The following is a 21,968-nucleotide window of genomic DNA, read 5'->3' as shown; positions in this document are numbered from 1 at the left end:
TGGAATTAATTAGATACAAAATTTCCACTAAGGGTGAGCTTCTATAGGCAGTAAAAAACATACAAAAATAACCGAAGCAACAACCAGTCAAAGCTCTTGCGTGTCTTTGACAATACGGCATTACAACTTCTGCAGACACAAGTATTTTCCACAATAAAGTCAGCGAGTTTTCCAAGCTTTTGGCATCTTAAGCATTAATTTCTGACAGTGGACTCATGAGTTTTAATTTTAATGACCATTTCAATCATGAGTATAACAGAAGGGAGGAAAATGGTACTTCATATATTTGTAAGTGTTCTTGCTGAAGACTGAAAGACTGAAAGGCTGCGAGCACAGAAGGTGAGATGATGAAAAATGGGTCATGTCTTGTCACCCAAGAAGAAAAGGAGTAGTGAATAGTTTTGTGTTTAAAGCCTGGATTTTTACACCAACCTGGCTTTTACTTTTTAACTTATTTTCTGAATATTCCCAGTTTCCTGTTAGCACTCAAGCTCCTTTTTACCAGTAGGTAATGTATTTTAGTCTGCTTCTTTTGCTCCCACTATTTTGGATTGGATATGTCACTTCTAATGTTTAGATGTCTTATTAGTTTCTAGAGTTGAAATGCACTAGTTTTCAACTGCGAAACACTACCATGTTAGCATTCCCAACAGCATTCCCTTGCTTTGAGTAGTCTTCTGGTACAACTTGAAGTACAACTTCAGGTAGGATTTGCAATCTTTAAATTGATACACAATAGCACTACAGCAGCAGTGATTCATTCATCCTTAAAACAGGATTTTAAAAAAATCTGACTCCAATCATACATTGCCCACAATCCAGCAATCCCATCTGAGAATTTAGTAAATTCTTCACTTTACCTTCTAAAGACACTGAGAAAACCACGTGATAGTTGATCTTTACCATGACCTAAATGGACTGAGAGAGAACACTGTAAGAACAAGTGGAGCTACGGTTTCCCTAGGATCTCTGGTTCTTCTGGAATCCCAAAGTTCTAAAAAGGACACAATCATTTTTAGTTTCATCCAAGCTCCCTTAGCTTCCAAGTACAACACCCAATTTTCATAGACAATACAGTCAACTATGGAAATGACTTTGTATTGGTTTACACTTCATCCTAACAAATGTAAACCATGCTAGTGTTAGAGGACTATGAAGGAAAACTCAGAAAAAGCCTGGAGTGTCACTTTTTCCAGTGTAGGTGTACAGTATGTATGAGGAGAATCTCAAAAATGTATTTCAAAGGATTAAAAAAGCTTTTCATTGCTGGTGACACATTTTTCCCTGAAATAAGCCACTTCCTTTCTAAAACCCACACAGTCAAGATGCAGTAACTTTGCAAAGTCTGTGTATATATTTTTCTTACCCAAAACACGGAAGTTTTAAATTCTCATTTACTTTCCATGATTTAAGATATATCATGTCAGATCTCAAACATTTCCATTAAGAAAAGAACACATTTTCTTTGTCACAGACGGAATGTGTAACATATCTGAGTATAATTATGTACAATAGGTTCTCATCCCTATAGCAGGCACTTGAGAACTGTAATGTTACAGAAAAGTTACCACATTCAACTGAAGTTGGGAATAAAAATTTCTTCTCAGCTACCAATGTATAAATAATGGATTTTTAAATGACCAAAATCAAAGCATCAGAGCCTAATATGATAAATGGCAGTAAAACCTGAGGAAATCTAAAGCTAATGAAAAAATATTGTACATCACCATTAAACTTCAGAAAGTTTGCTCTTCTTTGGAATTCTCCCTATAAATAAAATCCAAAAGTATCAGTTTGTCTGGTTTTTGGTCACTGAAGGTTCCCAACTTCATTTGTCCATTAACCACAACCAGAAGTGATAAATGATATTTGTTAAAGCCCAATAATCTGCATTCTGACACTTTGCACTAAGTAACCACTATCACAATGACCAACAGCAACATAAAAAGACAGAAAACAAGGGTATTTGTCCATGGGAAGAGAAACATGTATCATTCTGAACCAACACCAAAGCTTGCTGCATTCAACGGAGCAAAAAGAAAGAGCTAATTACATCAAGTCACATTGTGGTGATGTTTGTGTGATTTTTTTCGTTTTTAAATGCTACCAATGTAAAGCAAAAATAAAGGAAGATACTTATGCAGGAGAGGCAAAAAAAAATTTTCCAGAAAATGAAAAGACACATTAACAAAATGCAAGGTAAGCACATGGCAATTTTATTTGTTCTTTTCTTGAAACTGCCCACACTGTATTACCAGCTATGTCAAAATCCTGAATAAACGCAGAATTAATAAAAAGCATAAACTAAAGGTACATGTCAGTGAAGGAATACCTGTTTCTCTATTAATATTTTTAACTGCTTCTCTGTAAGAAAAAGAAAGTAGTAAAGCTCAATACCTACAAACCTAGACTTAAATGTGAGACTTAAATGTGAGACTTAAATGTGCTCTATTCCTAATTATCTGCCATGTCATGAGTAAGGCTTTTCAGCTTCCTGTGCCTTGCTTTCAACCTTGACTCTCTACTGTGAATTTTGTTTCTTATTAAATATTTATAAGAACAGACCTGTTCTTGGTGGTATTCTTGAGAAATTACCATAAAACAAAATAGCCAGTGCCACCACAAAGACAGCTCAACTCTAGATTCCTTGCTGCCCCAACAACAACCAAACCAAACAGACTCAGTTTGCATCGCTTTTTATTTCCTGCAAGGACTGCACATTTACAGACATCTGACCTCTTTCTTGCTTAAGCATCACTAAAATCAAAAATCTTAATGTCATAAAGTGGTTAACAATTCCGTTAATGGTGCCTAAAATGGAATAGAACCTTACTCAATCACCAGTATCTGTTTGTTCTGCAACACTAATACAAGCAAAAAGAAAAGAAAATGTAGTTTAGCTAGGAAAAAAACCATGCAGAAATTAAACGAAAATGCAAATGTTTTTCACTGAGGGTACCATTTTCACATAAATATTTTTTAGAAATTTGGATTTTAAGAAAGATTTCTCAGAGAACCCATAAATACCAGCTACACTTCCTGAAACAAAAATCTTTGCTTGTCTTGACTATAGTGAGAACAACTTATTACAGACTGTGTTTCAAATTGCAATCTCTGAATATCACCAATACCAGAACAAAGGGCACCTAAGAAATGCTACACATGTCAAGAACATATGCTACCAGTTAAAAAAGAGAAATCTGTATTAAGCTTTCATTCTTTCATGTCATGGATAAACAGGACTCAAAATATCAAAACAATACCCATCTTCATCCACTATTCCTTCCACACATTGACAAAATTCCTGAGTTGGAAGGGAGCCACAAGGAGCAAGTCCAGCTCCTGCACCTGCAGAGCACCAACCCCAAGAGTCACACCATGGGCCCAAGAGCATCATCCAAACACCTCCTGAACTCTGTTAGGCTGGTGCTGTGAACACTTCCCTGGGGAGCCCATTCCAATGCCCAACGACCTTCGAGGTGAAAAAACCTTTTTCTTGTATCCAACTTAAACCTCCCTTGACACAACTTCAGGCCATTCGCTCAGGGCCTGTCACTGGTCACCACAGAGATCACTGTCTGCCCCTCTTCTTCCCCTCATGAGGAAGCTGGAGAATGGAATGAGGGCTTCCCTCAGTCTCCTCCAGGCTGAAGAGACCAAGTGACCTCAGCTGCTCCTCATACAGCTGCTCCTCCTGGCCCTCCACCATCCCCATGGCCCTCCTTTGCATGCTCTCTAGTAGTTTAATGTTGTTATGTTGTGGCACCCAGAACTGCCCCCAGCACTGGAGGTGAGCCCACCCCAGCTCAGAGCAGAGGGGACAATCCCCTCCCTTGCCCAGCTGGCCATGCTGTGCCTGATGCCCTGAGGACAGGCTTGGCTCTCCTGGCTGCCAGGGCACTGCTGACTCCTGTTCAACTTGCCACTGACCAGGACCCCCAGGTCCCTTTCTGCAGTGCTGCTCTCCAGCCTCTCACTCCCCAGTCTGTCTGTATATCCAGGGTTGTCTCATCCCAGGTGTAGAATCTGACACTTGCCCTTGTTGCCCGGCACTTGGTTGGTGACTGCCCAACTCTTCAATTTATTGAGGTTTCTCTATAGGGCCTCTCAGCCCTCAAGGGAGTCCACAGCTCTTCCCAGTTTTCCATCATCTGTGAACTTCCAGATTATCCCTTCCAGTCCTGTGTCCACGTCATTTACGAAGATGCTGAAGAGCACAGGGCCAAGGATTGAGCCTCACTAGAGATGTCTGAGGTCACCTCACTCACTATAAACCTTTGTGCCTGATCCATGAGCCAGCTGCTCACCCATCTCACGATGTATTTATCCAGCTGCATGCTGGACATTTTGTCCACAAGGATCCTGTGACAGTATCTAAAGCTTTACTGAAATCCAAAAAGATTACATCAACTGATTCCCTTGGCCAACTAGGCGTGTTACCTTGTAATAAAACAAAATCAGACAGGACTTTCATGAAGCCATACTGGCTGTGACCACTGACTGTGCTGTATTTAAGATGTTTTTCAATACCTCCCAGAAAAATCTTTTCCATAACTTTATCAGACACTGAAGTGAGACTGATGGGCCTCTAGTTTCTGGGGTCTTCCTTAATGCCCATCTTGAAAATCAGGACAATGTTCACCAGCTTCCAGTCAGCTGGGACCTCACTGATGATGAGTAAATACTTCACGAGCGACTCTTCTCTAAAATCTCCATGATCTCTTTATAAAAAGAGTAAAATAATTTTCACTATGCTTTCATAAGTCTAATTCTTAAGAAGTGGTTCATAGATTCTCTTTCAAATATCATTTTAATCTCTACAGACCACAATCATTTTATAGGTGCTAGTCATACTGGTCTTATTATTACCAGAAGCTTACAGGGCAATGAGTTATTTCCTAAAGGAATCCTACCAACACTAAGCACACTTATCAACTATTTGAGCAATGAACTACTGACGTACCTCAGAAGTCACTGACAATTGTTTCTAATGGGCCATTTTTAAGCATGCAATGTAACAAATCCACAAACCAGATAAAGAACACTTCCTCAATGATACTAAAAGCTGATGAGCAGCTTCATACAGATTGTTCATCTCAAGAATCATCTAAAATCACAAATTGCAATTAGCTTTTACTTTTTGGTAATACAGAGTACTTGAATAGATCACACAAAGGAGCAACTGCTGCATAATGCAGCAATACTAAAACAGAGATCCATTCCCATTGAACAGCATTGAGACAGCAATTTGGGAAGACAAGACTGTGACTAAATAAATTTAAAAAATCACCACTGGCTTTTTGTTTTCTCACATTGTTCTCCAGTGCAGATCGGTCCAGTGAAACTTGGACTATTGTCACTTCCTATCTTCTAATTAGAAGTCTGGATGCAGTAAATTGAACATAAAATCTAAGTTTATCAGCTGTCTACATTTCAACAAAATGAAACAAAAAGAAAAGCAAGATAACCATGAAAATTCAATTCTATTAAAAAAAAAACAAAACAACAAAAAACCAAAAAAACCAAAACCAAAAGAAAAAACCAAAACAAAACCAAAACCAATCAACAACCCAAAACACAGGGAAGCATTCTCCTTCAGCACTTTAGGAAGTTTACCTTTACTAGATGAATTACAATGGGATGAAATATTTGCTTGAAATATTGATCCATAATGAAACCTAATACAAAAACATTTTAAAAACTTGAGAAGTTGAGTACTTTAGATTTGAAAAAGATGCGACTGTGTAACCCTACCTCATGTATGAACTATTGCCCTTGTAAAATGGCACTGTAATAAAGTACGTATGCTTCATAAAAAGACAAGCCATATCCTCTCTTCATACAAATATTTTGTCCAGATACTCATTTTTGCAGTAGTAGTTTGCATAAGTGCAGATTTTCAGAAATTGTTGATTACAGAAACATTTCTGAATGCACAGTAAGGAAACAGGACAAAACACAAGACTGCAAAGACTACCACCCTGCACCAATTAGTCTCTTAAAAATAACATTTTGAAATACTATTGTGCAACAGTTCTAGAAATTCAAGCAGTTTGCTGCATGTGAAATTTAAGATCTTGAGAACTGTCCAAATTTTGCCTCACTTTCTCCAAAGGAATCTTCTGTGCAAAGAATGCCCATACAAACCTGGCCAAGAACCGGACAATAGATATAAACATTACAGAACATTTAACCCTATTTCTATCAGGTAAGTTAAAAAGAAAATGTAATTAACTCAGTTCTATAATAATATGCATTTTATTTATATACATAAAGCAACATCCAGAAGTCAATTTTGTATTAAAAATAGTCAGCAGCCATTTAAAAATTATGCACAAAATAGATTTGATGTACTAAATGCGTTAGGAGTACACAGGAGTAGTACACCTATGCAGTTTAATATTAACTTTTTCTGTTTATATGCAAACACAGACAAGTATTTTGCAATGTTAATATGTGAATTCCAAAACAAGTAACACAATTAACCCATATTAGCCAAAGAGAGTAGCTGCAAAATGGAGGGGGGGAATTATATACATAAACTGAGAAAATAAGCATAAAACAGGCAGATTTAGTTTACTAGAATTCTAACATTCATTAGGCACAAACCCTTCAGTGCAAAGGCCAAACACAGCTGTTACACAAAAATGCCACATACCATATCATGCAGTATTCTAACACAATTAAACCTGTCCTTGAAACCATATACTCATTCTCAGTAAATAATTAAAGAAATAATTAAGGAAATTATTAAAAAACCTGTTTAATTTAAAAAGCAAATATAGTGACACAATACTTTTTGTTTAGAAAAACAAAACTATAAAATTGTTTAGGCATGAAAATAAATCTCTGCTGAAAATTAATTGGAATTCAAGTTAATCCACCACTTAGGTACCTTCTCCAGTGTTTAGCCTGCAGGTCTGTATTAATTCAAGGCTCACTTCAGGATTCAGGATTGCAAACTGAGGAAAAATCCCTCCCCTACTGTTTACACACTGAACAGCATATACTGCTCCATCATGACCACTAATACCAGAGTCAAATGCCAATGAAAAAGTAATTATATATGAAAATCTAGCTGCCTAACAAGATCCAAAGTTGTTTACTAAGGTAACAATTCCACAGCAAGATCCATAATAAACATACAGTGCTGATGCTCTTTGGCTTCAGTCACTTGTTCAAGCTTTAATCAGCATGAAGACTATGCCAAAACTGAGCTTCTAGTACTACACATTGTCCCCTACTACTTGTTCCAATGGTATCCACAGGACCTATATTTAGTTGTACATCCAGTTCACACTCTAAAATGATAACAAATGCTATGGAGTTTTATGCAAATAAGGGCAGCCAGAGGAATGAGAAAACAGACCAGAACCAAAAGAGAAGTCAGACAGAGAAAAGATTTAGATGGGAAAGCAAAGCTATTCAACTTTAAAAGACCCACATGTATTAGAAATCTCTGCTGACATTAATGAAGTCTTCTGGAGTATCTGAAACACAGGAAAGCAAACCCACCTGCAAATACAACAGGCATGACAATGCCAAACTTTGCACTCATATTTTATGTCGAAAAATCAGAATTTCTCTACTAGAAAAATACACACAATTTTGGGAAAAGTTGAGTTTTAATTACAAACTCTGCTAACAGCACCCTTTGGTCAGTAGGAAAAACAGACTTGGATTTTTAAGCAGGGAGAAGTTAAAGCTTGGATTAACTGCAGAGAAAGAGATCACTGAAAAGCATTTCTTATTTTTAACACAGTAGAATTTGCTATTATGACTAATCAATAAAACAAACAGTAGAACGATCAGTATCCACCAGACTTCCATAGAAAGTCTTCTCAGGAATTCAATTATGCTCCCGCTAATGAACTTGTCAGATCATAGTATATACACTGGATTATATTATTTAATTCTTTAAAGGAACTCCAAATGGGTTAGGATCAATTAACACATCAACTGGAACATAAACACTGCAGCACTGTCATTATATAAAACTTTTATTAGGGTAAGAAACATTAATTTCATTCACAAGGTCAAAAAATCACACTGCTCTTAGTCCTAAGTGACAGATGCATCAACTAGACAAACAGATGTATAGACAAGCAAAATATACAGACCATTAAATTTGTACCTGAGAACTGGAACATGTTTTGTTTTGTTTTATTTTATTTAGAAACAAGTCGTAGTGCAATCTGAAGTCAGGAATAAACCTAAAGGTTTTGTATTTTTTTTGATCTAACATGCTCAAAAAAATTGGATTAAAACTAGATGAAAGTCATATCTGCTGTTTCATACTAGCTGCCAAGTTTAGCTTTAGTTTACAAACACACATTTTTCTAGTTGCAGCAGTATCTCTACTGAACTTATTGCTGTTCTGAATCTAAAATACTGGCAATGACACTGGGAATATATGAGAGGTCATAATGTGTACTAAAAGGAAAGTTAAAACATACATGCAGCTACTAATTTGAATAATGGGGCACCATAATAAGTCCAGAATGTTCTGATTTGGATCTTTCATCTAAGGATTCAAAGTAACTGCAATGTGTACAAACAGAGGAAGAGAATGCACTTCCATTTTTGAAGGAAGTTTTCATCAAAAAAGACAAGAGGCAGACACAAACAGCACTTAGGCTTTGCCTTATTTTTTTTTCAGTGAGCAAAGACTTTCATGCTACAGTTGAAAGTACTGAAACTTCAGCACTTCTCCAAAAGGCTTGAGGATAAACAATAGAATCCTAGGGAAACTCCTTATGAAATACATGCAGCATGTACATACCTATAAAATTGCTGGTTTAAAATGCTGGATATCACATTCTGATAGCTAACTGGAGTCGCAGGGTACAACAACAATTTGTTTGCTCCCCTACAAATTTGGTCCTATCAAAAACTACACATGTACTACCACAACCAGAACTGTCAAAACCTGAGGTCTTTGAGGCTTTTAAAAACTAAAGGCATTTCTGTTGTAATAGTGTGATCAGTATCAAGATAGAATAATGACATTGACTGGAAACATCCATTATAAGACTGATAGTTTAATAACATACCTTTATCAGAAAATCTAACCTTAAGAACATTTCATAAAACAGTTGTGATATAAACTGACGTTCCTGCTCCCCAAACTATACACCATATAGCAAAAGTAAATTACTTTACAAAATAATAATTCACCGTTTGTCCCAATGAACTGCATCTTCAACACCTAAAGCGATATTTCAAGAAGTCTAATGGTGTTTACAGAATTTTGCACATGCAATATCTGTAGAGTTCAAGACTTTCCAAAAGTTAAAAATGTTAACCTGTCAGTGAAAATTATGCAAAAATTAGGATATTCAGTGCAGCACTTTAAAAGTTCACATACAAATTTCTACCTATCAGCAAGAATTGTAATATGTCAATTTAAAAAATAATAATAAAAAAATCAGTTCTGGATCATAAATAGGTCCTATATTGATTTTTTTAAATACAATTCAATATCAACACTGATGCCTTTTTTGTTTTTTCCTCACTACTGTCTTGTAAAAGCTTTTCTTTGGTTAGCTTTCACAATATCATCAGGAGATGCTGATTTGAAATCAAATGGTGTTATGGCTATTGTAGGAACAGTTTCCTTGGGTTTTACATCTTGTACTTGTCTACTGTATAGGAATGTTTTGTGTATCCCAACTGTGCACCGCTTATACCCTTTGGGAGGATAACGGAGGCACAAGGTTAAAGCAAAAGCTGAAGGTCTTGCACGCAGAGCCTTTATCCATGAAAGGGACAAATCCTGCCTCTTAAGACCATGCCCTTTTTTGGGTTTTCTGTTAGTTTTGGCAAAACCAGAGCATTTTCCTTGCTTTTCTTTCACAAGTTTCGTTTCGGGACTAAAGATATTTGACTGTCCTACCACACTTTTCTCTGTAGATACATCTGCATTTTTTACAAGGACACTTAAATCAATGTTGGTTCCTTGGGAGGGCTTCAATTCAATTACATTGTGCATGGGCAAGTCCATCCCTTGCTGAGTTTTATCTATTTCAATAGTCTCTGCTATTAAATCTGAGAGTGATAAATTCTCAATCTCCTTTACTGGACAAACTTCAGAAAGGGCCAGAGAAGACAAAGATCCTGTTAGCTCTGGCATCCCACCTGAAGTTTGGGGTTGATTTACTAGCTGTGATAATGATGAGGATCCCAACTTCCTATCAGTGAGATTTGCTGTTGACTGGGTGTAAAGATCAGCCAAAGAGTAACAGTGGCTAGCACTGCTTTCCTGGTGCTCCTGAAGCAAGTCAGCCAATGATGTATTTCCAGATCTTAATACTGGCAAAGCAGCCATGTCTGAAGAGAGGCTTTCTTGCTTTCTACTTTGTGCAAGTGAAGATAAACTTTCAAGAAGTTCATTCTTTTTATTTATAGTATGACTGACTTCATTATCAACAACAGAGTTTCCTAAAGCACTTGCTAAACATGAAGGACTATAAAAATGTGCATTACTATTACAATCAGGACTCAAAGAATCACAAACCACATCCTGCATCAGCAAGGATTTCAAGTCCTGCGTTTCCTTGCACTTCAGTAGGTTACTTCCTATGCTAGAGTAAACATCTTGACTGTCAGGAACCAAACTTACTGCATTAGCACTTTGTGGTAGTTGCGTCTCTGCTTGTTTATTCAGAGGTGCACAAAATGATCCTTTGCACAAATCATCACTGAATGCAGATGACAGAGCACATGAAGAGGATTTCAATCCTTTCCTTTCACATGAAGGTATACTGGATTTTTCAAAATTTGTAGTTAAAGAATAGAGAGCTGAATCACTTTTGGCTGTCAAGTTTCCAAAACCAGGTTTGTTGGTGTTGTCAGCAAAACTGTCTACTGCACAAGAGAAACTGTCTGTATCAACACACATTTCTGGACAACAACATAAGTCTCCTTACCTTACAATAGCCAATGATTTTCAGATGGAAGTCCAGTCACAATGAAATATCCCATTTTTTAAAAGTTGACAGCAGCAACCAAAAAAAAATAAATCAAGAAACATGAAAAGGCATTTAATTACTAAGTGTCATCCACAGGTAAGGAATGTTCTACATGTACATCACAGGTATCTACTGAAATACATAAAGAACTTTAAGAATCAGCAGAGAATGTCAATAAAGACTACAGACATTTAAGTACAAATCAGAATAAGAAAGCTACTGTATAGACACTGCCCAAAAAGGGAAATACTAGGGATGGGTGATGTCAGTTTACCAAATAAATAACAGAAGCACTAAAAATTTAAAGATGCTTTCCAAATTTAAAGACATGCATTAATTCCGTTAAGTCATATATTATAAATGAGAAATCTATTATGAACTGCAGATGGTCACAGCTTGAATTTAAACTGACTCTGAGGTGTTATTTTGACTTCTAGCTCAAGAAAAGCTCTTTCTTTGAAATGTTTTAGAACACACATATAGCAAGTCAGTCATCTTTCATTTTCCAAGAAATGACTATTGCATTGATAAGTGTCTTCACAGTTTGTAAAGCCCAAATTAAACTGTAGATAGAAATGAATCACCTTGAATGTAAGCAATTAAATCTAAGTATACCTTTTGTAGTCTTTGCTAAAATCACAGCATCCTTATTCTTGGTCTTCACATTTTGCTTACAGCCTTGTGAAAGCACAAGATCCAAAGCCTTTTGTACATCGAATTTAGTATCCAGTGCTGCTTGCACCATTGTTTGCTCCGGTATGGACTCCGCCAAAACTTCTCTCATTTGATCAAGGCATGAATTAAGACGAGCTGAAAGAAACACATCACTGTTATAAGCTGCCCAAAAATACATCTTCAATGGCCTAACCCCTAGCACCACACCTCTGATTAGCAAACAGAAGGGAAAAATATTACACTAAGGGTTAAAACCTTTAGAAAATAATTTCAATCTCATCTACTGCCCTGATAAACTTTGTTCCCACACCCTGCAGAATATTTGACCTACTTCAGATATTGCAATAAAGAACATATTGCTATTAATCTAGAAAGTCTCAGTACTGAAATATGTTGATGTGTAAAATAACTATCTTCACTGCAGAGAAGAAATACAAATAATCACCTTGAAATTATCCAAAGCAATAGAGTAAGTAAACGTAGAATCCCATTGAACAGCACATTTTAAGTGTTTACAGATGATACAATTAACACCCAAAGTAAAACAATATTTCCAGGGTCCTCAGGCCTTAACAACTCAAAACCTGGAACAACATGGCAGGTTTCAAACTACCCGTAATCTTTACCGGTATTTTTCTAAAACTTTAAGATATTTTTTGGCTGATAAAATCAATTTTCTTTGGAGTATATTTCTGCAACTACTATAAGCCTTTACTAAGGTACTTGCTGCACAACAGAAGACTGAAAATTCATCAGGTTGCCCCTCACTGGAAGCCATACAAACACTAAAGAGCAGAAGAAAATCTTCCTGAAATCCCAGTTTCTGCCAGTTCAGATTTTAGAAAACAGGACCTGAAGAACAGGAAGACAGCTACATCTTTTTATTTGAACACTTCCTAGAAGATGTTTAAAGAAGTTTGGGAATTCAATACTACAGAATTCCTACCTCCGTGAGGTTACTTATATTAGCACCCTTTACCTGTAATTCAAATAGCAAGTGAATCTTCTGCAGACATTTGCCCTGAAAAACAAGTGTGGGCAGAGCCTGCACAATGTGCTGGTTGCCATTTTACCATCTAATACCCAACAAGAATAACCTTGTGGAACTCTTTGCAGCCACCCTAGCTACATCAATAATTTTGTATTAATGGCCAACACTACATACTGTATCAAACGTAACAGGTCTTGTGAGACCACTGCTGTTTTCACAGTAGAAGTGGATATTTTGAGGTTTCTTTTCCCTCTTTTTTTAGTCTAAAATATTACTTTCCTTCCTGCTCCAATACCAGGTCTTAACTGAGTCTGTCAAAAGCATTCTGCAAAACCAGAGGACTGCATTGTCTGGATCACCTGTATCATTATACTGGCTCATTCTTTCAAATTGCCCTCCACAGCTTTATTTCCTGCTGTAAAAACATGTGTATTATTCCCCAATGTATCATATGTAACCCTATCTCCAAGCATTAGCTTAACTTCTACCAATTTACTTGATATGGAATTAAAATTCTTTCTAATTCACTGTTCTGAATTTTCTGCAACTTCTTTAAGTACCAAATTTCAAAACACTTTAGTCTGATCTTTTCAACATTTTTAAAAAAACCCTGATTATTTCCAAAACTATATTAACTATTAACACTTAGGAAAGAGACTTGTGAATCTTTTTCACAAAGCAAGTAATTAGGCAATTAGGCAGCAAGTTTAAAAATAAAAAGCAAGTATTTTTCCCCAACCACTCAGTTCAGAACTCAGCTTGTAACATGGAATTCATGACTGCAAGACTGAATGGAAATGAAAGTCTTACAAACTCAAAAGGTAAGGGAAAGAAAAGATTGTACAGAATATTGGCTACTCTTTCAAGGCGAAATGAGAGACTTTGAAAACCTTAAATACTGCTAATTGCTATAATTTGGAATGCAAAGCAGAAAGAAATTCTAATACTAATACTCACTTTATAATATTCAAGAGTCAAGATCTGAGCTGTCAGTACAGCTGTTCTAATGTCTCCACATAAAATTTCATTTTTTCTAGTTAGAAACTAAGAACACATTTCAATGTATGCAACCAAGTTACAAGTAGTACACAAAAGGTAGTAATGAACTTGAAGAATGACCACCGAAGGTAGCTCCCAGAAGGGTATTGTTTTATAATAAAATTCCAAAATTGTGAGCAACATCGATTAAGAAACATTAATTTAAGACTATTCTAGTAAATCTTTAATTCATATAAGAGATTATTCTGATAGTTCTTCTCTATAATTACCTCTATCAACTTCAGTCAACTGATGAGTGGGTGTAAAACAATCAGCAGCAGCAGCACCAGTACCTTCATCGCCATATTCTTCTTCTAATGGCTCAGCAAACGTGCCTGGCTTGTCTCGTCTGGAGTAAATGAACTGAGCTGCTGCATTAGGTAAAAAACAAAGTATTAAAAAAAAACTCAAATTTTTTTCCTCCTTTAAAAGCAAAACATAACTAAAGGTAAAATAAGTTAGGATGCTGAGTAACACTGTTCTACAATGTACATGAGTTTATTTTATAATTTAAGCTTCCACACATAGAGTTCTTAGGAAAATTACTGTGCACAGTCAGGAATTCATTTTGCCAGAATAAGTTAGGATGCTGAACTGTTGCAGTGGTTTCAAGGGGGTGGTGAGACACTACTGTGTCATGGCTACACACTGAGGACTGCACAGAGCATACAACAGCTTATGCTAGAATATAAATAAATTGGTCCTCACGGTGAAACCACAGGCTGGGCAATATCCTTGTATGAATGAAATGCAATAATTCTGCAAAGTTCAACATTACAAAAAAGATTATATTCCAGATTTGAGAAACAGTATTTTCTATATGAATCTATGGCTTAATGTCTTCAGAACCTTACATTATTTTTGAATTTGAATTTTCAACCAGTTTCAGTTTGAATTGTAAAAAGTTCGCATGAAATTAGCATGGCTTTTAAAGTATGTGACTATAGTATGAGACTGTTAAATTACTGATAAGAATTTAATGGAAATGAACACATCCTTTCTTTCTTGGAATTTCATTAGAAATATAGCCCATGAGTAAAAATGTTCACACAAAACTTTAAACAAGTGCATGGTTTCACTCTGATTTAGCGACATTAAGGCATATACAGACAGAAATCCTCATTGAAGAAGAGCCCCAGTCATTGCAGTCTCTCAGAAATGTGCAAAGCATAATGTAAACAAATTGCCTTATGCCAGGTAATATTCTCCCCAGCTCTGAAATCCATACTGAAAGCAGGTGTATATCCAGAAGTAGCAATTCCTAGCAACTGTTTCCCAAAAGCATACACACCGCTTCATGTTCAATCACCATAACTGAAGCAACTAGTAACACTGTTCTACAATGTACATGAGTTTATTTTATAATTTAAGCTTCCACACATAGAGTTCTTAGGAAAATTACTGTGCACAGTCAGGAATTCATTTTGCCTTTTATCAATCTATACTTGAGCAAAAGGTACACATTGCTGATTTCCATCACTGAAATTAACAGCATGGGAGAACACCAGAGTTTTAAAGACTTAATTATCTCAAGTTCCTGTGGCCAGAGGTCACACACTACATCAGTCACAGTGGATTAGATCTAAACCAGTTACCTGCAGTAACACAGCTTCATGTCAACACCAGCTGTACTATTTCCAGGGCCTACTCAGCTCTAGAAACACTGGCACCTAATCTGGGGAAACCCTAAACTGACAATCTTGCCAGAGACTTGACTGGAGAGCACAACTTAACGGTTCTACAGCCAGGCTGAAATCAGCTGGGCTGAGCCCCTGCAATGATGCCTTACCTGAGCACACAGCCATTGCTGTTTTTAAACCTACTTTGCAACACCGCAGATGCTGGAAGGCTGATTAGCTCCACGTGACCTTGCATGAGAGGACCAGCACTGCAACCCACAATGAGACTCCCTGCCCACGTTTACTCAAAGGTGCGTAGAAGACATCAGCTACCAGGTACACAATAACAACAGCTAAGCCCAGGTAGATCCTACTAACCACAGGAAAAGACACCAAATGTTTCAAGGTTATCAACACATTCCCACAGAGCAGATTTTTACAATAACAAGTACATTCCAACCATCTAGGATAATATACTTGTAGGACTCAAGATGCGGCCAGTTGTTTAATGGGACTTTCAAACGTCCAACGCCTAACACTGCACAACTGACTGTAACAGGATTATGGCCACTAGGCACTTTTCAAAAGTGTCCCTCGCTTTTAAAATTTGTTTTCATTTAGAAATAAATCTCAGAACAGGTATCAATGAACAATACTTGATAAATATTTGAACTAACCTGTTGAAGGAGAAATGCAATAATCATCTTCTACTGATTGGCCATACACATCATCATCTTCAAAGTCTATGAAGCAAAAACAGCAAGATTAATCTGCACAATTTCTAAATAATATTATAATCCAAACCATATATTTTGCACAAGGTTTTATGAAATAATGTATCTCCTGTATTCCAGAAGTACAGTGAGGTTCTGTTTATTTACCTAGGTGAGAAATAACCTTCCAAGTTCCAATAACAATTTTCTTACAATAATACAATTTAACATTTAATAGTCTATTCATTAGGCTGAAAGTTTTCAAGAGCTACCATACTTCACACCTCCTCCTTCAGCATCTCCTTTGCCCTCACAGACTAAATCTAACTTTCTACACTCCACAAATTTTTACCCATGGCACCTCTCTTGATATTTCTGTTTGACCTCTCAGTCTTCACCCCAGACAGGCAGTTCAATCACAATTTCTACTCCCAACAACTCAGATCAGCATTTCTACTCCACTCCTATGCATCTCTCACCTTTCTTCTCTGTTTTATGCTCACACCCATCCACCTTTCAAATGAAGTTCAGCAAGGCAAAAAAAAAACAATTCACAATTCTCTTCGAATATGCAAAATTGTTTCAGGTAAAAAGCAAGTATCTTAAACAGTTACTTAAAGATAAAAATGTTCTTTCCTCAGGAAAAAAAAAAGGCACCAAAAAATAAAAGAGTAAGTTATGCACCTTTCTCTCCTAAAATGAATCCTAGTATTATGCCAATCTCAAAAAAATAGCATAATTTTCATTAAGTAATAATGAAATACATGAAAAAAGCAACAAACTATTATTAAAGACACTACTGAACTTGGCAGTTTCACAAGTTACATCTATTCTTTATTATTGTAAAAGACAGATCACAGCATGCACTGACCATAAAAATTAGCATTTAAAAATTACACAAATTACAGAGAACAGAGTAGAAGCTACTGAAGCATTCCAGCTGTATTGTCAAGATATTTGCAGATGGAATATCACATTTGGTTATGAGCACAATATCTCAGAAAGGAGAGGGGGAAAAATGGAGCATGGTCAAATAAAGACCAGAAGATCTAAGGCCTCAGAAGTCTTCTTATGAGAGGAAACCAAAAAATACTGTAAATATTTAGCTTAGAAGTGCGATTCATAATCGGGGCATTACAGAACCACATGCAGCATAAAAAAACCATGTTGCCTTTAACAGAGAAGATACAAAGTCTATTTCATTTGGGTCATAAATGATTCTGTGTGACTACAAAAGAAACATATGGCACAAGGGCAAAGCCCTGACACGTCACCTCACAGTCATGTTTCCAAAAGCAAAAAGCAACTTAATAGCTACAGCTACGGTGTATCTGAGCAAACTCATTGCAAGAGTCTGATGAGTGTGTTAATAGTGAAATTAACTCCAGGGACTGCACACTCAACTTTGTAAAAGCCAGCAACTCAGCTGAATTCAACATTTCAACCAGTCTGTGATGAAAAATGTTCTCTAGAGGATGAATAACCAAGCAGTAAAATTCCCAATCTAGTTCAGGATTACCTATATTAGGTAAATTTACACTAGTAGAAACTGCAAGGTGGGAACACAGCCAGCACAGCTCACATGAATTTACAACTTCCAAGAAATTCCAATATCAGAGTGCAAAACCCAATTTGTACTACTGTAATACATAAAAACCATGTAGTCTGTTCACTCAACAGAAGACCAGAGGCAGGCTGAAGCATATATTGCATTTTTTTAATAAACTGACAAAGTGAAGCAACAAAATTCCTGTTCTCCTACCAAAGGCTCTTCAGAATATTGTTATGAACTGAAGTGTGTCCATTTCTCCACAACCCAAGCCAACAAAAAGAAAGACTTTCAGGGGAAAAAGAAAATACTCGGATTTACAGTTGGTGTAAGTTAATGGGGCCAGGGCACAAAGAAAGCTGCAGAACTGCAGGTACAAGCCAAGCTCTCATGGAAAAACTTCGTCATTCTGTAAGTAAAATAAGACAGGTGCCTGAAAATGAGATTATTCCCTACATGCACAACTCCATCTTTAGGAAGTACATTTCTTCCTCAAGTAACAGTTGTTAACTCCTGTCTATTAACACTTTGGTAGAGTTTTGTCGTGAATACAAATTTTTAAATTTTTCAAGACTAAAGATGGATGGATTCAACCGCACTGAGGCTTTTTTCAAGTCAGTGCCGCTACTAAAAAGCAGAGTCAATCTGGGCAGCTCAAGGCCATGCAGCTGTGGCTTGGACCACGTACCAAGGCCACGCTCTGCCCGTGTGGAAGCAGGAGGAGGCCCTGGGGGGCAGAGCGGCCACTCGGGCGGGAAACGGGCCGGGAACAGGCCCCGCCCGGAGCCGCGCCCAACCCCCGCCCCTGGAGGGGAGGCGAGGGGGAGGCTTTTCCCCTCCCACCGGCCCTGACAGCCCCCCGGGCCCTCCCCTGCCGCCGGGCGAGCCCCGCCACACCCTCCTGCCCGCGGCCGCCGGGACGGCAGGCCCGGCCGGGGCAGGGGCACGGGCCAGGGCAGCGCGGAGGGACCGGCACCCGCGGCGACCTCCGCAGCTCTGCCACCAGCGCCCGCTCGCCGTAACCGCTACCTTCGTCGTAGTTATATCCTCGGACGTTCCTGTGCCGCGACATGACGGCGACAGCGGCCGCGACGGCCTCGCTCGCCCTCCCGCCCGCGGTGACGCTGGCGCGGCCGGCCTAGGTCGCCATGTTGAAGTACGGCGGCGCCGGGCGGAATCCCCTCTTGCGCAGGCGCGCAGGGAGCCGCTTCCGCCCTCGTGCGCCGCTGGGCATGCGCACGGCGCGTCCCGCCCGGCTCGGGGCGGGGGCGGCTCCCGGAGGCGCTCGCGCCCCGCCCGCTGAGGCGGCCCCGGGGCGGAGGGAGCGGGGGGGCCGGGACAGCCTGAGGTGGCCGCGGAACCTGCGGGTGGCCGCTGGAGGTGGCACTTGGAGCCCAGCTGTGGCTCTCCTGGTGGAGACCTGCCCGAGCTTGGTGTCGGTGATCTTGGACGCCTCTTCCAACTTGAATAAACGTTGCTGTGATTCTGCAGGGTGTAGTACCGTGGAGTCACTCTATAGTAGCTGTGTGTTCAGTAATACGAGTTACAAGGAAAATCTAGGTAGGAGATGCCCATTTCCTGACAATGATGAGTTTTATTCAAGACAAAAATGGGAAGTTTTACATGCACACATATAAAGTTTAGTCAAAACCACATATTAAAGTTTAGTCAAAACCATTTGCATCATTGATGAAAAGGGAGCATTCGGTATAGGCCGACATTCACTAAGGGTAGGCTTATTTAAACACACTTGAAGTAAGTGTCTGTGATCTGTGTAGCACCACAGGAGCAGGGTTTGAAAGGCTTTGAAATTAAGTACAAGGCCTTTCCCAATTCTGGATCAGCTGAAGCAGCTCCAGTTGCTCTGGCTTTTTGGTGAGTAGCCATTGCAATCCAGGGACTGACTGTGGCCAGGCTGAAATGAGCTGCTCTAGGTAAATACGAGCTGTAATAATTGGCATTGCTGTTGGTGGTGTTAAGAAGCAAAATGTCAGAGCATTAGACCCCATGGAGCCTTGATTTGACTACATTGGCACATTACTGTGACACTTCCTAATGCCGAGTTTCAGCCTGCAGGAGCAGTTGCACTGCCAAGGGTTTGGATAACCAAGGAATGTCCCTGCAGCTGCTCCTCTTGCTGGGGCAGACAGGGAAGGACAAGCAGACAAGACCTTCAGCTCTGTTGAGAAAGGGAATTGGGATAGAGCTCTCAGCTCATGAACTCCAGCTCTGACAGAATCTCTTTCCATATCTGCCAGCCAGTTTTTCCCCAGATACCTGCATTCATCTGTGGGCTCAGGAGCTGCTAGACAGATTACACCATTGATATTTCTGAAGTCAGGTGTCTTCATCTTTAAGACCTTCAATAATTTATTTACCATCTTTTCATCCAGTCTTGAGAATACCAGAAATTGAGTCCCCCTTCAGCCACGTGCACGCTCCAGGTGTCCTCTGATACCCCAGCACACAGCCACACGTCCCTACAAATACACATGCCCTGCTTCTGTACTGCCACATAACTATTGTCTTGTCCTTGCCCACATGCCAAAATTGTCACTGTCTGCCACTCCACATCCTTCCTGGTCACTGCCAGAGGTAGGGAGTATTAACCATAAGCCAAAAGTTTGTGTTCACATACAAATAGTATGCAAAGTGACAGATTCTTTCCTTATATTATTTGCATATTTCTAACTAATTTCTACAGAGAAGCACATGCAGCTGAACAGGCTTAGGCTCTATGTAATGACTTCCATACAGTGCTGGGATTAAAACAGAATTGGAAACAAAGATTTCTGTTTAATACTGGTGTCCTGTTGACCTTTAGTGTCCCAAATGTTCTCTGCAGCAGAGGTTTGACAACCTCTTATTCCTTATCTGTCACAATCTCTTGACGTGTATCAAAGATACAAAAGTGGAGACTTGCTATCATCCATTATTTCTGTGGCCAGGGTAGCAGACTTCTAAATTCAAAACCTGATTCCAGCATCTGCTTTCTGAGCCTTCATTGAAATAACTTGAGACACAGTATCACTACAACTTTGGAGCATCCTGCCAGTCTGCCTCCAGCAGCTTTACTTTGGAAGAGACACATTTTCTAGCCTCTGAAATTACTTCTGTCCCATTCTTCAAATGTTAAAAACTCCAGTAAATATTAATCATGTTCATTTAGGGTTTTTTTTTTCTTTCAGGTAGTGACAGTTCTCATTTCTCACACCTGAACATTGTGTTTCGAAGATATTTCTTTTATCCTTCTTATTGCTGCTTTTTTTTTACATAAATCACCATCTGCTTATAAAATAATAAATTTTTCATGTTTGAATATTTTTTCATTACTTCTCTTGATTTTCAGTTACTGTGACCTCCACAAATAGGATGCTCATTTTATTTGCTTGGTAGTCAAATGTAACATTGTTTTCAAGATTTCAAAATTAGTTCAAAACAGGAAAATAAGTAAGAGTTGTAAAAATATAAAGGTGAATATAAGGGTAAGCCAAATGGAGGAGATTGTATACTATGTAGTCTTTCCCAGGCATTAACAGTTAACTTGAAATTTTTCTTCATTTAAAGTATAATAGGTTATATCATACAAGATGTAAGGAAAAAAGAACCCGAAAAAAAATTTCTTAGAGGAGCACAATTACTTCCTGTTATTATTTCATACATAGTATCTTCAAAGAGTCATAAATACAGTGTGATTATTCCTTGCCTTTTCTTAATTCTGAGACATATGTAAATGTTTCAGGGAAAGATGTTCAAGAAATAATAAGCTTTAGTCCTCAAGCCCTAGTTATACCTCAGTTAGTGCTACTTGTACGTGAATGCAAGGTTCATGAAAAGTATACATCTGATGGCAAAGCAGTCTTCTATAACTAAAAAATATTCCTTCAGCAGCAATTAAAGCACATCAGAGAACCTAGTCAGTCTGGCTCCAGCAGTTCTGACTGTGGCATGACTAACCAGGTCACTTCTGGCATTCATTTCCTTCCTGCCCACTGAGATTATATATTACTTTAAGGTGTATGCCTTAAGAAGTGAACCAAGATCACCGGTCTCAATCCAGGTGGCAGCATTTCTGCTAATCCTCTTTTTTCAGCAATCTGCTGGGCACTACCAGCCCCAGCACTATGAATTTTTTTTGTAACTGTAAGAATCAGTTAATAAAATACTTAATAATTTCATTTTAGCTAAGTAGAAAGTCTTTCATACAATATTATTTCTTCTTGAAATGAAGCTGCCAAGCTTTTTAGTAGTTTAGTAGTCTTAGTTACAAAATATTCAGTCTATTTCAATATTGTATTGTTCTTTTAAACCAAAGTCAAGCAAGGCTGGTCTAGGAAAAAAACAGCATAATTCCAGATGTATTACCACACTACCAGGTGTGGCTGTTAAGTTCTAAAATATAGATTTTCAAGG

The 21,968-nt window shown here is 38.3% G+C and overlaps 1 protein-coding gene across 4 annotated transcripts in view; it reads right to left on the bottom strand.

Moving 5' to 3' along the window:
* The window catches only part of HBS1L (HBS1 like translational GTPase), a 58,912-nt gene extending 40,148 nt beyond the window's left edge, over positions 1 to 18,764 (bottom strand). The window contains exons 1-4 of one of the 4 annotated variants that reach the window (XM_039707014.1): positions 18,585 to 18,764; positions 15,971 to 16,036; positions 13,905 to 14,045; positions 11,586 to 11,780 (exon numbers count right to left, since the gene is read on the bottom strand). In XM_039707014.1, coding sequence (XP_039562948.1) covers positions 11,586 to 11,780; positions 13,905 to 14,045; positions 15,971 to 16,036; positions 18,585 to 18,627 — 445 coding nt within the window. In that variant the 5' untranslated portion in view covers positions 18,628 to 18,764. Of the gene's footprint in view, positions 1 to 10,621; positions 10,641 to 11,585; positions 11,781 to 13,904; positions 14,046 to 15,970; positions 16,037 to 18,584 lie in introns of those variants that run through there. The other 3 variants (XM_039707015.1, XM_039707016.1, XM_039707017.1) reach the window with 3 other exon arrangements.
* Positions 18,765 to 21,968: the final 3,204 nt, after the last annotated feature.

The sequence above is a fragment of the Passer montanus genome, unplaced genomic scaffold, assembly GCF_014805655.1.
Source record: "Passer montanus isolate IOZ18808 unplaced genomic scaffold, ASM1480565v1 scaffold2, whole genome shotgun sequence".
NCBI classification, from domain to species: domain Eukaryota; kingdom Metazoa; phylum Chordata; class Aves; order Passeriformes; family Passeridae; genus Passer; species Passer montanus.
Note: the sequence above shows the minus strand (reverse complement) of the source record. Positions and strands in the feature narration are given on the sequence as shown.